At 56.7% G+C, this 15725-nt stretch overlaps 2 protein-coding genes across 2 annotated transcripts in view; one reads left to right on the forward strand and one right to left on the reverse strand.

Annotated features, from left to right (window-relative positions):
* The window catches only part of RHOQ (ras homolog family member Q), a 39010-nt gene extending 28320 nt beyond the window's left edge, over positions 1 to 10690 (reverse strand). Inside the window, exons 1-2 of the mRNA XM_056114651.1 lie at positions 10419 to 10690; positions 10075 to 10133 (exon numbers count right to left, since the gene is read on the reverse strand). Of these exons, the coding sequence (XP_055970626.1) occupies positions 10075 to 10133; positions 10419 to 10560 (201 nt within the window). The 5' untranslated portion in view covers positions 10561 to 10690. The remainder of the gene's footprint in view (positions 1 to 10074; positions 10134 to 10418) is intronic.
* ATP6V1E2 (ATPase H+ transporting V1 subunit E2) overlaps positions 10033 to 15725 on the forward strand; it is a 29428-nt gene continuing 23735 nt past the window's right edge. Inside the window, exon 1 of the mRNA XM_056114619.1 lies at positions 10033 to 10147. The gene's annotated coding sequence lies outside the window, so the exon portion shown is untranslated. The remainder of the gene's footprint in view (positions 10148 to 15725) is intronic.

Here is a 15725-nt window from a genome sequence, read left to right on the forward strand (position 1 = left end):
TTACTGGCTAGTTTCTTTTTCTCTGGTGACATACGATGAGTGTCTTTTGGCCATTTTTTCTACCAAGACCACATGCAAATAATCCTTCAGCAACCTCATTTATGTTGAGTTAACACAAGTCAGACCTGTGGCACTGAGCGTCCCCGAGGACATGAGTTGATCACATTTCTGCATCGAGAGAGACCCTTGGTACCCTGCCAATCCGGAAGACATGCATCACAACGACTTCTACCTCCTCCCAGAAGGTAATGTAGATGCTGCACTTTCTACTTGCATTCTGGTCATGGGTTTCCATCTGTTCTTCTCACTGACTCGAAACTCATAAAGGAGAACCCTGACTGGTGGCTCTCTGTGTCCCTCCCCATGCCCGTGTTTGACAGACACATCTTCAGTAAGTAAAGACAGGGCAGAGAAGTACAACAAGAAGGGCACTTGCCTTGTACACAGTTGGGGTCAATACCTGGCACTGCATATGGTCCCCCTGACCCTGCACGAGTGTTCCCTGAGTGCAGAATCAGGAGCAAATCCTGAGCACACTGGGTGTGGCCCAAAACACAAAACAAGAGTCAAGATGTAAGGCAAGGAGTGGGGAAACCAAGAACAGAATTGGAGAGAGAACGGCATCGGTCCCTGGGAGGGTTGAAGGGGCAGCAGGTGGCCGCTGAGGCAGGGATGGAGGCAGCAGCAGGGGTGCTGGGCAGTGAACTTCATTTCCTGCCTTGCAATTCAGAGCACAGTTCTGAGGCAGTATCCATGGGATCAATGCCGACAGAAAAGCAATTTGAAGGACAAGAGTGTTCGAAGTGGAATGATGCGCACTGCCACGGGGGTGAGGCCTAAAAATGTGCCAAGTGAAAGCTGCCAGCGCCAACGGCCACACAGGCACGGCTCTGTCTGGACGAAAGGTTCAGAAGCAGCAAATCCAGGGACTGGTGCAAGAGTATAGCGGGGAGGGTGTTGGCTTCGCACAGTCAACGAGGGTTCAATCCCTGGCATCCTGTATGGTTCCCCGAGCACCACCAAGAGTAATTCTTGAGTGCAGAGCCAGGAGTAACCCCCAGGCATCACTTAGTGTGGCCTCTCCCAAAAACAAAGGAAGTAAATTCATAGACAGAAAGCAGATTCGTGGTTGCTAGGAGCTGGGGAAGGGGATGGTGGAGTTTCTTAGGGGGTAATGAGAAGGTTTTGGAATGAAATGACTGCACAACTTGGTGAATATATAAAACCCACCAAGTGTGAGATATATCTCAATTTTGATGGAGGACAATTTGTTTGGGGGCCACATCCGGCACTGCTCAGGGCTTACTCCTGGCTCTGCACTCAGGGATCACTCCTAGCAGGCTTGGGGACCATATGAAATGCTGGGGATTGGTCAAGGCCAACGCCCTCCCCACTATGCTATGGCTCTGGCCCCTAAAGTTATAAAAAGCAAAGCAGCGGAACAAATGCTAAGCAGTCTGCGCCCCCAACCCCCAACTTGGGAATTTCTCAGTAATTGCTTTCCTCACCATACACAGCCCTGACAGTGGGCGCAGTGCGCAGGCTCCTGTCTCCAGGCAGGGCTGGCCGCTCACTGTCCCTCCACTGTCTCTGCCTGAATGTTTTGATTGATGGATGGTGAGGGGGCAGGCCTCAGGCGATCTGGGGGCCCTGCCAGCAATTCTGGGCCAACTGGGGCAGCATTTCAGTGAGCGGGCCCGGGAAGTCATGCCAAAGATGCCCAGGCTACCTGGCAGCACCTGTGGGGCTCCGGGGACAAGGTGGTGCCAGAAATCGGACCCAGACTCTAACCACTGTACTGCCCTGGCTCTGCTTTTAACAAGCATCATGGGTACTTTGGAGGAACCCTGACATAAGCCCCTGAAGGATTCCTACAGATCCACTGTAAAGCACCACACCTCCTGACCTCTATTTTCTCCAAGTCGACCAGCAACACCTAACAGCCCTCCCCTCAGCCCCCGTGTTTAGAAATGAGCTCTGCCGTGCTTTAGCGAGGACCTGCCAATGGCTGAGAGCCTTTCAAGGCACATCACAAAGCAGAGTCTCCACGAAAATGAGCGATAAAGTCAGCACAGAGGCCATACAAGTCAAGGGAAAGGTTAGCCTCGTCATAATCTTCCTCACAAAATTCCTGAATCCAGCCCACACCTACTCCCTTCGGAGGCCCCCAAACCCTTGTGTTTAGAGCTATGCGTCACATGCAGACCCCCTCCAGGAGATTGCAAAGGGGTAAGTAAAGGTCACCAAGAGCCAGGCCACAGGCTAGAGTGCAGCCTGCCGACAATCTGTCATGGTGATACTCGAAGAAGGGGTTCTACCTCAGAGGACAGGGGCCACGGGGGGGGGGTCCCTCAGCCTGAAAAGACCCTTTCTGAAGGCTTCAGGGTCCCCAGCTCGCTCCTCTGCCCCGTGTCATCCTTCCAGAGCCCAAGAGGCACTGAGAGACGTTCCTGCAGAAACTATGGACCCTGAGCCAGCCAGTTGCCAAGGTAGCCTATGGGTGCCCGGGACTCGGCGTTCTCCAGTGCTTCCTCTCCAGGGCCACACTTTGGTCAACAGCTCTAAGCCCAACAAGGGGCAGGACGCAGGTCTCCAATCCATACATCTGCTCAACAGAAGTCAGCAAAAACAGAGCAAAAACCACGGCACCCACTGACTGTGTGCACAGCCCTTAGCCTTTCAGCATACCCATGGAACCCAGGGCAGCCCGGGAAGTTCTGCTTCTATTCTCCCGGTAATTTCCTGGCGTCATCTCCAGGGGAGCAAAGTCAGGAGACCCGTGCTTGAATGATTCCATTCATCCCCACAAATATAGTTCTTTGCGTATGTCCTTTTCAAGCATACATGAGGAACCAGGAATGAGGGCGTGTGAAGGGGCATTTCATGTGGTGATTTAATGAATAAATGATGTTCTCTACACTCTCGCGTGTGAGCGTGTAGATGACGTGCATGGTGTGATGTGGTAGTGTGAGCAGGTGTGCATTTGTGGGTGGTGTAATTCCTGAACCCCAGGACATTTCCCACGGCTAACACTGAACAAGTCTGCATGGTGTGGTGTGTGGTCTAGAGGTGTGTGAGGGTCGTGTGCATATGGGTATGTGTGTTGTGGAGTGTGGTGTGCATGGTACTATGGGGGGGTATGTGCATTGTAGCGTGGCTTGCTACAGAAGGTATGTAAGTACACAAATCTATATTGAAGCAATGTCTCTGATATTTCAAGCTGCTTGAGAATCAGCTCACAGGGGCTTGCTCCTAAGTTTCTGAGGAGTTGCTATGAGTCTGGATTTCTCACAGCTTCCCAGAAACACATGCACAAAGGAGAACACACTGCAGATTCGGTGCAGTCCTCGAAACCCCAGCAGAGCACCGCCTACTGTGCCAATCCAGTCGAGGACATTTTCCAACTACACAATCGGCCTGCAGCATCAGGCCCTCAGGCAGCCCTGCTCCTCTGAGTGGCTGGTGTCCTGGCTGACTCACTCGGGCAATCCCTCCCAGGCCTGCACTGTATGCTCAAGGGAGCAGAGCCTGACACAGGCCGATGTGACCCCAGTGAGGTTGTCAGCGGGGACCTGCAGCCCAGCAATGGCTGCTGGGTGAACAGCGGCCGTTTCCGGGGCTCCTGCAGATGCTGTTCCGATGAGCCGCACAGAGGTGGGGTCAGCGCGACAGTCCAGGAAGGTGTCAGGCCATCTCCTGATGGAAGAGGGGCAGGGTGATGGGCAGTTCCCATCTAAGCAAGCTCTCACAGGGTGGAAAGCAAAAGCAGACACCTGTCTCAGTCTCGGGCAGCAAAGACACCTGCCAGCCGCGGTTCCGTATACAGCAGGCTGAGGGCAGGTCTAGGCTGGCAGGCAGAACCGGGGCAAGAGGGCAGCGTGGGTCCTGCTTATGCCAACACAGAACACCCTGTCTGTCTTCCCTGCATTTGCACACCTCTGAAGCCGTGGGGTCAGCTGGGCCTCCCTTGTTTTTAAAGCCCGAGTAAAGACAGATGAACAAAATGACAAGGAGCCTCACCTTTGGGGGCTGGGGTGTACCACGGGAACAGGAGGCTACCAACATCCTCTCCCGAGATGCACAGGCTGGGAATGCGCTTTCAAGCACAGCTGTGCCAGCCAGGGGTCAAGCTGCGTCATGTGAGTGACTGACGAGGGTGCCCAGGCCTGGAGATGGGCAAACTGCCCTGGAGTCCCAGGGTTGCCTTTTGGGGGGAGGCGGCATGAAGGGGAAAAGCTGGACCATACTGGGCCGTGCTCAGGGCTTACTCCTGGTTCTGTGCTCAGGGATCAGTCTTGGTGGGGCTTGGGAGTCCATATGGGGTGCCAGGGATCAATCCCAGGTCAGCCGCACGCAGGGCAATCTGGCTTTGCTTCCAGGCAGTTCCGGTCTTGAAGACTTGAGTGGTCTGGGCTTTGGAGTCTTCTCACTTCTTCTCCCTCTCCTTGCATCACTGTTGATCTGCATCTGAGGCCCACTTGGTACAACATGGCTGCCGCAGGCTCCCGGGTCACCAGTGAAGCCCAGCCCCCGTGGAGAGTGGCTCAGTTTTTTCTCTTTGAATACCATTAGGTCTCTCTCCTGAGACCTCAAATTCCATAACTGAACCTCAGACACCCAGTTGTCCTTCAGGCCTCAGACACATGAGTTTGAAACAAGGCTTCCCCTGGCTGGACAGGGAATTCCCAGCTGAGCACGTGTCTTGCCTCCAGAAAGCCCGGGGCAGGCGGGGGTCGGGGGCAGCTACTGGTCCCCTCCACTGATCCTGGAGAAGCTTGTGAGTGTGTGACCCCAGAATAACAACAACAATACAACGCCTCCTGCCTTACTCAGCAAGTGGCAACAAAAGCCCAGCTTCTCTAAGGGCTACACAACCCCCCACAAACCCGCACCCATCAGGAGTGAGGATGGAATTTGTGAGCACATGTGTACAGACATGCACACACACACACACGCAGAGGAAGCACCATTCCTGCTGCACCTGCTGGAGGTTTGGGTTCCCGACATGTGAATGTCATCGAACCTCGAGAGACATAAGAAGACATGGAGAAGTAGAAGGCTGAGCAGGCCAGGGGGTGGGTGGGACCCAGCAAGGCCACAAAGAGGCCCTACTTGGAGCCAAAGAGGCCTGTCCTCACTGCCCAGCACCCTGCTGGACCCGGGCCTGAGCCGGTCCATTCTAAATCCACACCAGAGAGCCAGGAAGGGGGCCGGGGGCTGTCACAGGCACCAGCCCGGGCGCCCACCTTCTCGTGCAGGAAGGCAAAGCAGCATTCCTTTGGAGGCTGCGCAGCTGCAGCTATAAATAGCTTCTGGAAAGGTTAGCAAAAAGCACAGAGGAGTCTGGAGTGGGTTTCCAAGGGAGACCGGGATGCTCGCGCTAGCTTCTCACCTGTTGCTTCTCCTGCTGGCTGGCACCCCGCTTCTCCTCTCAAGCTCTGCTCTCGGGCCCCCCACACCTGCGACGCCCCCACACCCACTCCCAGTGCAACACGAGGCTCCGGGGGACAGGAACCTGCATGGCAGGAGCGGGCCCAGACGTGCCCTGCAGCCCTCTAAGTGAGGAAGCGCTCTCCTCAGCACCTCGCTCCCTTCCCAGAAGCCCACACACTTGAGTATTCCCCAGGGGAGTTCCCGGGAAAGGTGCGGTAGGGATGGGGGGGGGGGGGGAGCAGGGAAGAAGGGCAGGGCCCGCCCTTTCCTCTGCCCTGCCCAGGCACCAGCTGCTGGGGCTGCCCAGGCAGGGAGCTTGGGGACAGCGCCTTCCTGGGGGAAGTGCCTCTGCGCCCCTAGAGTGTCCGCAGGACTAGAGTGTCGGCAGGACAGCCGCAGCTGTTGGGTTCTGTCAAGTGAGAATCAGTCTCACTTGTCACTGAAAAAGCCACCCCCCCCCCCCAACACACACACATACACACCTGCACGGGGGATATTTATAGCACTCGAGGGTTCATCCTTGAACTGCCTGCGTTTAAATGAAATCCCACCCTTGCCCTTGGAGCAACAGCATGCCTCGAAGCACTTGGACCTCTGACCGGGGTTTGAGCTGAGAAAGGCACAAAGGCAGGGAACTCAGGTTCACCCTGAGCACAGAGGCCCAGCGGGGCGGGGGTGGGGGGGTGGGGGGGTGGGGGGGTGGGGGGTGGCATTCTCAGTCCTCCTGACTGTGAGGGATCAAGTTCGCAGTGGCTGCCAAGGATTAAGGGGCCAGGCCGCCACTGCAGCTCATCTGCAGAGCACCCAGCTCTGCCCAAGGGACCTGCACCCCACCTGGGCCAGGCAGGAGGGCAGTGCGTCTCCCTGCTGCCTCCAGGTGGTCCGAGCGGCACTGAACCCCAGCTGGTCTCCACAGACATCCAGAAAGGAAGCGCCACAAAACTGCCCAAGGAGGAAGAATTCGACCTGGGCTCCCCCACCCCACCCCCACCCCGCCAATGCCAGCGATCAAAAATAGCACTGAGGCTGCTTCTGGGCCGTCCTGTGGAGAGGGTGCTGCCCTTCCTGGGAAATGCTCCAGAGCGTGCTGGGGATGCGGAAGGGTGTCCCCCGGCAGGACAGGTGATGGGCACCCAGGCTATACCACGTATGTGTGTGTTCCCATCACACACACACACACACACACACACACACACACAGCTACAGCAGCAGAGGTGAAGGGGAAAGCAGTCTGCTTTGGAAAGAAAACGGCCATCCAGAATACAAACACCCCAACTTCCTAGAGGCACCAGATATGTCAGTTGGATGATCACCTTAAATGTGATTGGGGGGGCATAAAGACAAACCCAGAGCAGTCTGAAGCGAGCAGCTAGGGTTAGGGTGGGGGAGGGGAGGGCGGGAGGGAGCTGTGGCTAATAGCCCTGAGCGCCCACCTGCAGGAGGGGACCTGGGGGAGAGGAACCAACTGCTCAGTGGCTGCACAGAGCTGCGAGCTTCCTTCCTCGCCTCTCTCACCATTCTGAAAGTGGAACTGCCTGGCACCCATTCTCCTCTCTCCAATTCCACACCGCACTCTTTACTCTTCTAAGAGTTTCTCTCACAGGGCAGGCTCTGATGACACAGGAAACCATCCCCCACCACAAGGCACTGTTGGCAGCGGCTGTGCTGGGCTGGCCAGGGGTCCAGCGGGGGGGGGGGGGGGGGGGGGGGTACAGCCAAGCTGACTCAGCAGCTTTCTGTAAAAGGACCTAGGGTTCTGGGGTCTGGTGGGATTCCATTAAGTCAAACTTGTTCCGTGGTTCCTCTCCCACTGGCAACCGCTTCCTCTCACAAAACCACCCCCAAGGAGGGTACCAGAAGGCCTTCCACGCTTCCAACAATTCAAACGAGCTCCCGGCAATGAGAGCGCAAGCGTAGCTGTCCTCCACAGGCTTGCTTAGATCACAAAGGTGGTGAATGACAGCTGCAATCGCAGGCCCTGGGCAGCAAGAAGATCCTCAGGCGTCCGGGTGCTGCCTGTCAGGCTCCCCGCGCTGGTTGTAGGTCTGTGCATCCAATTTTCATTATTGTTACAGAGACACAGGGTCCCCGTGGCCAAGTACAACAGGGGCCACCTACATAGCCAGGCTCTTTCCCGCCGCCTGCCGCACCAAGGCAGACACGGGTTCCAACCTATTCCTTTTGGGCACCGTGTGTAGCAGACTCGCCTTCACCGAAAGATGGATTATCGTGAACTTGGATCCAAAAATAAATGTCTTGGGCACTAGGAGAAACACGAAGGGAGCTGAACAGGCATCTGGGCTGGCAACATCGCACCCCACCGCAGGGCAAGACAGTAACATTTGAACTCTACTCTTCAGTTCTTCCTCGACATCGCTCTCACAGACTCCACGGAAAAGAACAAGGATGAGGATGGACGAGAATTTTTTGGGGGGGCGGGTTCTGACTGTGGGCGACTCTTTGGATCTGGGTCCTCTCCACAGACGCCACGGAACCCCCACTCAGACCGGCCGGGCAGACAGCAGATAGCACGCCTCCAGACACAAGAGTCACCCCATCGGGCGGGGCTCCAGGCACCTCCCAGGCACCCACCCGGTGCACGCAGCCCCCTCAAACTGGGGCACACACAAACCCACATCCCAGCGCCAGCACTGCTCCTCGGCACTTTCTGGCTGTCTGCAGACAAATGTCCCGACTCCTCCCCCGCACCCTAGTTTCCTCATTTGCAAAAATGGATCTCTCCTCTCTTGGCAGAGTAAATAAGACAAAATTTACATGGGGCCAGCACATGGCTGGCATGTAGGGAAAACTTGATAAAAAGGCAGGTGTGAATGTGCAGAGAACAGCCCTGGCACACACATATTGTTGAGTAAGGTTTGCAGGGGGGCGGGAGGGGGGGGAGAAGGAAAGCAACAGAGACGGTGACAGTAAAGGAGAAAGGGAAGAGGCGGCAGTAAGAGAAGTTAAAATTAGACGATGTTTAAAAACTTCTCTTCTTCCAACCAACTGTTCCCGCCCAGTGTTCTAGCCACCGGGCACTTATAAAGTGCTCTTCCTGACCTGAGTTCCGCCCCTTGCCTTCCCTAGGTTCAGATAAAGACAGAAGAGTGACCACGAGGGCAGGCAACCCAAGGGGAAGCTCACTCTTTGTACTGGCCTGGTACAGTCTGGTGAAAGGAGGCAGCTGCAGGCAGCGGGCGGTGCCAACCGTTTTGCTTCTTTGTCCACAGATGCACCTGCCTCTGGCTGAGAAACCAGAGGCCACATCAAGGGGCCCCGCCTCTCCATCCCAGCAAAGACATTTTCCAGAGTCGACCCAAAGCCCCACCATTCTGGAATCGAAATCCAAAGAACAGTTCCCCTGTACTGAGCACTGAGAGCGTGCCAGCCCCACTGCAGAACATCTGGCAAAGAACACACACAGAGGAAAGCGGGCTGGAGTGTCTGTTTGGGGGACACACTCGGCAGGGCTCAAAGCTTGCTCCTGGCTCTGCTCCTCGTGGCTTCAGGACACCAGACACAGTGGCCAGGATGGAGTCACAGATTGCCAGTTGCAAGGCAGGAGCCTTCAAACACCCCCATTGCCCGCCACCCCCCCCCATCTTGCAGGTCCTGGGTTGAAGCTTGTTAACCCCACTTTACCCAGGAGAAGACCCTCGACACGACATCACTCTCTACTACCCTCAGCCACTCACAGGTCCCATGGACTTGTGTGCATGAATGACACAAGGAAACTTCCGCCCCAATCCCTGGGCTAGATTCTGCAAAACTTCCTCCCACACAATCAGATCATCCCAGCCCCTTGGCACAAGTGTCTGGGAACAGAAGGGCACTGGGACAGAGAAGGAGGAGGAGGAGCGGGGTCTTGAGTCCTTAGGGGGCACATCCACTCCACAAGCCGTGAAGCAAGACTGCCCCAAGGAGGGTGCGCTTCCCCCCGCCCCCCCCAACGACCAAGAAAACCAAGACAAGTTCGCAGGTTTGGGGGGCTGGGGGTACTTCCCTTAGGATTCCCGCTGAACTCCTAACCCTTCCTCCTCCTCCTGCCCCAGGGCGTGGCTGGGTGGTGCCTGTTTCTTTTCTTTTTTTCCCCCTGTGGTCCTCAGCTAACACCACAGATTACGTTTTCAGGGACCAGAGTCCCAGAGAGCGGTGATGTTGTAATAAACATAACCAGGACCAAATGCCTTCCCATCAGATTAGATGATGCCATTTCCCACCAATCAGGCTTCTCGGCTGGCCGAGCCCTGGCCAATGAGGGAGCAGACAGAGGCGGGGGGGGGGGGCGCGTTGAGGGGAGCTGGGGGGGAGAGACCTGGTCATCTGCAACTAAAAATAAGGGCACTCCAGGATTGGCCGCTGCCACTTTGCAACAGGAGTTGGGACCCACACACCCGAGCGCACACACAGGCGGAAACTTTCCCAGCCCGGGGGTGCCGAGCGGTGGGCGGCGCGGGGGTGGGGGTCCGTCCCCCTTCGGGAGCCGCAGGTTTGAGGACAGAGAGCGCCGGGCGCGCTCCGAGGGGGGCCCGCGCGGCGCCCGAGACGCAGAGCCCGGCTGCCCCGGGCCCTTCTCGCCGCCGCCGCCGCCGCCGCCGCCGCCGCCCGGCTGGGCGTGGGCCAGCGGCCCGGGCCACTCACCTGTCCGGCCGTGTCGTAGAGTCCCAGGAGATACTGCTTGCCCCCCACGGTGACGCTCACTGCAAGGACAGAGGTGGGGGCGGGGAGAGAGGCTCGCAGCTGCCCGGGCTCCGGGGCGCTCCGGAGCCGCCCCGGGGCCGGTCACCCCGTGCCCGCCGCCCGCTGTCCCCCCGCACCCGGCAGCCCACCTCTCCCGGGGGCCCGGGGCCGGCGCGGGGCCGGCGCGGGCGGGGGGCCGCGGAGCGGGGCGCGGGGGCGCGCCGGGGGGCGGCGGGGGGCGCCGGCAAAGTTGCTCCAAAGTTCCCGGGCGCGGGCAGCGGCCCCGGCCGGCGGCCGGCGCTTACCTGCGTAGTGGTCGAAGACGGTGGGCACGTACTCCTCGGGGAAGGCGTCGTTGGCGTAGCTCATGAGCAGGCACGTCTTGCCCACCGCCCCGTCGCCCACCACCACGCACTTGAGCATCAGCGCGCCGGGCCCGTGGGCCATGCTGCATGGTCCCCCGGCTCAGCCCCGGCCGCGCCCCCGCCCCCATGCAGCGGCGGCCCCCGGCCCAGGGCAGGGGGCGGCGGGCCCGGGCGCCGTGCCCGCCGCTGTGCCCGCGCCCGCGCCGCGCCCGCCCGCTGTGCCCGCGCCCGCGCCCGGCCTCCCCGGGAGCGCCCGCCGGATCATAAGACTGTCGGGCCCCGGGGGAGACGGCAACTTCGGGGAGGGCCGCGCGCGGAGGGGAGGCGCCAGCCGTGTCCCCGCCCCGGCCCGGCGCGGCCCCGGCGAGGCGGGCCCGGCTCCGACGCGCGCCGCCCGGCCGGGGAGGCGGGGAGCACGGCGGGGGGCGCCCGCAGCGCGCGGCGGCGTGCACAGGCCCGGCGCGGGCAGGCCCCGAGGCCGCGGGGCGAGCGCAGGACCCCGGCGATGACGCAAGAGTCGTGCAAAATCATAGATGTGCAACGCACGCGCGCGCGCGCCCCTGCGTGTGTGTGTCTGTGTGCGTGCGTGTGTGTCTGTGTGCGCGCGTGTGCCTGCGCTCGCGCGCGCGCGCGCGTTCGAACCCTACCGCAAGGCTCGGTCCTGTCGCTAAGTGCGCGACACAACTAGAAATCAGCGTGGAAGGAAGGCCAAGAGTTAAAAAAATACGTGTTCGATGGGAGAGGGGCGGGGGGTGGGGTGGGGCCCCCTGAAGTGTGGAGGAGAGACTTCTGGCGAACTGCTGGGCTCCACACACCCCCGGCGCACCCCACCCCCAGCCCCACCCCCGCGCTTTTCACTGCAAGAGCTTGAATCATTTACTACCGAACGGGTGACTAAGGGAGTTACCGCATCCTGAGCTGCGCTAGCACGCCCACCGCCGCCCCCGCGCGCCCCCCCACAAAGCCGGGAGAGCTAGACCCTGAGGGTGCTGGTGTGCGGCAGGTGGACCCGAGCTCCGTCTGGAGGCGATGTGTCCCTGGAAAGTGCTGGGGTGTGATGCTCGGCTCAGAGAGGGCCTGGGATGGACCCAGCTCCCCTGGACTGCTTCAGGCCAAAGCCTGGACGCGTTTCCTGAGCAGCTGGAGTGCACTGGCCAGCAGCGATGCTCCGAACATCAGCACCGGGAGAGAAGAAGGGAAGAGGATGCCTCCATGCTGATATCACTAGCCCCCTACACACACACACACACACACACACACGCTCACACGCTCACACACATACACAGACTTGCTTGCTGGAAAGCATAAACCTGGTCCTTTTGTTCAAAGGGTTAGAACCTGCCCTGCTGACAAGTGCAGGGGTCACCAGGACCATCTCCCTTAGGTTGTGGGTACGCAAACTGACTTCCAGAGACAAACCAGTCCTTCCACCCGCTTCCAGGAGCCAATTGCCAAGCGCTTGGATCTTACTTTGGGAAATGCTGGTTGTAGGTCCCCTGGCCTTTCTTCCCTGACTCCAAATCTGACTTTGTAGCTCTCCACCCCACTCCCATTAGTTCAGGGGCTCTTCCTGAAGTCTCACCAGACCCTTCTCTGCATCTGAGAGCATCTCTCTGCACCCAGGGACGCTCACTGCGTTTCCTTCTGCAGTGAGTCGGTAGGAAACTGTGTGTACTGAGGGCAGGTAGGGGAGGCTGGACAAGGCCTGGGAACCAGAGCTTGGTTCAGGATTCTCCTCAGTGTCCTCTGGAGGAGGAAGAGAGGCTGGCTTTCCCCATCATATGCTGCAAGGCAGCAGTGCCTGCTGAGCTCCAGGAAGAGTCCAGAGGAAAGAGAGAGGGCTGGAAAGCGCTCCGCCAGGACAGCGAATATGCTCCCGGCTCAGCCACTGGTTTGCAGTGTTCCCTTGAGCACCCACTTCTCTCTCTAGCCTTTCTGGGCCTCAGCTGTCTCGTCCACAAGTAGGGGTTGCACATGGGTGAGTCCTGCTTTCACCTACTTTTAGACCATTCAAAAGGTGTCTGGGGGGAGGTCCTGGACATAAAGTGTAGGATGGGGGGGAGAAAGAAGAGACTACTGGAGATGGTGTGTGTGTGTGTGTGTGTGTGTGTGTGTGAGAGAGAGAGAGAGAGAGAGAGAGAGAATATGTGTGAGTGAGTGTGTATGTGAGTGTTTGTCTGTTTGTGTGTGTGAATGTCTGTCCCATCACTGGCAGGTGGAGGCTTCCCCAGTTCTGCTGCTGCTTTGTGTGAGAGTCACTTACTAGGACCCAGGAAGCTGGAGGGTCTATTCCTGAATCTTTGAGAATAGCAGAGACCCCCGTCTGGGTGCTTTGGGGGAAGGCGCTGGGAACGTCGGAGCTCTCCAAGTGGGGACCGCTGCCCGATGAATCATGCACTGTGACTTCATCGGTGACCTCATTCCTCTGGCCCACAGAAAAGACAGAACTGACTGCCAGGAATATTCTGGACTCTGGGACCGACCCCAGAGTGTGTTTGTGGGGGAGGGGCGGGAGCGGTCTTCATCTGGATATCCCAGGCTAGTGTGCAGCATGCAAAAGGGGTTAACTTGGAAGGACCTAAGAGACTGCAAAAGAAATCTCGCTTTTATGTGGCTAGAAAGACGGTGCCTCAAGTGGTCAAAACTGTCAAATCTCAGATTTCAGAGATTTGAGGAACAGGAACCAACTTTATTTCAAGGATCCCGTAGGCTCGGTGCTGACTTTTCTTCATTTGTGTCAACTGCTACTGTCAAGACACACAAAGGTCTGTGTGAATACAGAGAAATCTCTCCCTAGCCTTCTCTCATTCCTCTGCTTCCTCCTCGTCACTGATTCATCAGATGTTTTATGTAACAGGCATTTATCGAGGTCTACTAGATCCCAGGCCTTATTCCTGAGCAGGGGACAAAGAGCTGGGAAGACACGTCATTGGAACTGATGAGCAAACAGATAATTACTGTATAATGCGATCAGTTCTGTGGTGGAGGATAAAGAACAGGCTTCTGGAAACAAAGGGGAGTGGCTGGTCCCTAGCTCTGGGTGAGCTGAGGAAAGAGTTGCAGAAATGCATCACTGGCCTGGGGCTTCAGTGGCTTGTAGGAGTAAGAAAGCTTAAAAGGATAGCCAGACACCGGGGCATGAGAAAACAGTATGTAGTTTCTTGGGAGTGATCAGCTGTCTAGAGGAGAGATTAGTGCACAGGGTCTAGAGCTTGGAGAAAGACGCGTGTATTTAACTGGGGAGTGTATTCTGCACCTCATTCCTGGACTCCCAGTATCAGAGTAAGGAGAATGCAGTGCCCTATCCACACTTAAAGGAAAAATCTGGCTCATGGAATACTTATAAGCTCTGACCCTGGCTCATTGGGAAAGGGGGCACTTACTTTCGCTTTCCATTGGTCAGACATGTACCCATGGAATTGCCTAATCAAAGGAGGGCAACTTTTTCTATATAAAACAAGACAAAAGCAAGAGGTGGCTCTGGGGCTGGGATGTATGAAGGGAGGGAAGACATATTTGTGGAGCATTTATGGTGTCAGTAGCTGTCCAATGTGCCTGGGCACTATCCTGGGACTTCGCTCAGTTACATAGGTCATCTCATTCCACCTCCAAATAACCCATGATAAAACTGGTGGAGAATATTGGTTTATCTAACCAGCACTGCACCAGATACTTCTGCCAAACGTTGTGTTTTTTCTAATTTAATCTCTCTGAGATCCTGTGGTTTGACTGAAAGCTATTATCTTCCTACACATCCTGACCTGAGCCCTTTAGATGAGTCCTGGTGAGCATCTGAGCCAATCTGCCCGAAAGGTCTGGATTTGGGCTTCTGAACAGGAGTCTCTCCTTTTTGTTAATTAAACTGGAAATGTGAGCCTGGAAACTGTTGGTTATTCACATGTCCTGTCTTAATCAACCACAAAGACCCACCGCAAGAAAATGAAGCTGAAAAGCAGAGAGAAGCAAAAATAGAGAAGTGACTCCCCTCCCCCACCCCCGCAGATGACACAGACCATTTGTGAGTTCCTGCTTCTAGTTCTCCTAAGGGCCCTGCTGCTCACTGTCCTTCTTTGTTACTGGTCTTAGTAAGTTCCCTCTCCCTTTTTTGCCCAGTCAGTATAGGTTAGTCTTCTATCACTAACCTCCAGAGGAATCCTAGCTATTCTAAATATCGCCACTATCACTGACAGGAGGTATGCAGAGATGAAAAAAATCTGTCCAAGTCTCGTTGGCTAGTGGCAGAGCTAAGCTGCCCAAGGATCTGCCTTTCTGAGCCCACCTTCCACATTGAGGCATCAGTCTGGGAAAATGACAAGTTTAGAATCATCATTTGAGAAGCTCATTGGGAGTGGTGGGGGTACGGCTTTGCAGGGGTAAGCCTGAAAGCAGACTTGGCGGAGGGGAAAGTGAGGTTTCAGCCAAGCCTGGCAGTGAGGAAGGAGGCCTTGGGAGCAGGGGACTTGGATGACAGAATCCCCAGGGCTCAGCAGCACAGGATGGGGCGGGCCAGAGTGATGCTGAGGCTTCCGCATTGAGTCCCTCCCCTTCTTCCCTCCCTCTCTTCCTTTTTCTTTTCTTCTGTTTCTCCCCTCCATATTTCTTAGAGCTTCGTCCTTCAGTTTTTTTTTTCACTGTAGCACTGTCCTCCCGTTGTTCGTCTATTTACTCGAGCGGGCGCCAGTAACATCTCTATTCGTCCCAGCCCTGAGATTTTAGCTGCCTCTCCTCACTCGTCTTTCCCAACGATTGGAGGCTCTTTCAGGGTCAGGGTCAGGGGAATGAAATCTGTTATAGCTGCGGTTTTTGGCATATCAAATATGCCACTGGGAGCTTGCCAGGCTCTGCCCGTGCAGGCGGGATACTCTCGGTAGTTTGCCGGGCTCTCCGAGAGGTGTATAGGTGTATATATACATTTTTTAATTTTTTTAAAAAATAAAATAAAATCATCACATATTTGCCACCCCCACCCACCCACCAGCCTTCCTAGCGCTGCTGTTGCCCCCCTAGCATTTATCATACTCCAGCATATCATGTTAGTTATTGTGTCTACTTTGTTTTTGTTTGGGGGCCACACCTGGCTATGTTCAGGACTTACTCCTGGCTCTGCACTCAAGGATCACTCTTGGTGTGCCCAGGTCTTTTTTTTTTTTTTTGGTCACACCCGGCGATGCTCAGGGGTTACTCCTGGCTTTGCACTCAGGGATCACTCCTGGAGGTGCTCAGGGGACCATATGGGATGCTGGGAAT

The sequence above is a fragment of the Sorex fumeus genome, unplaced genomic scaffold (assembly GCF_029834395.1).
Source record: "Sorex fumeus unplaced genomic scaffold, SorFum_2.1 ptg000003l, whole genome shotgun sequence".
Lineage (NCBI taxonomy): Eukaryota > Metazoa > Chordata > Mammalia > Eulipotyphla > Soricidae > Sorex > Sorex fumeus.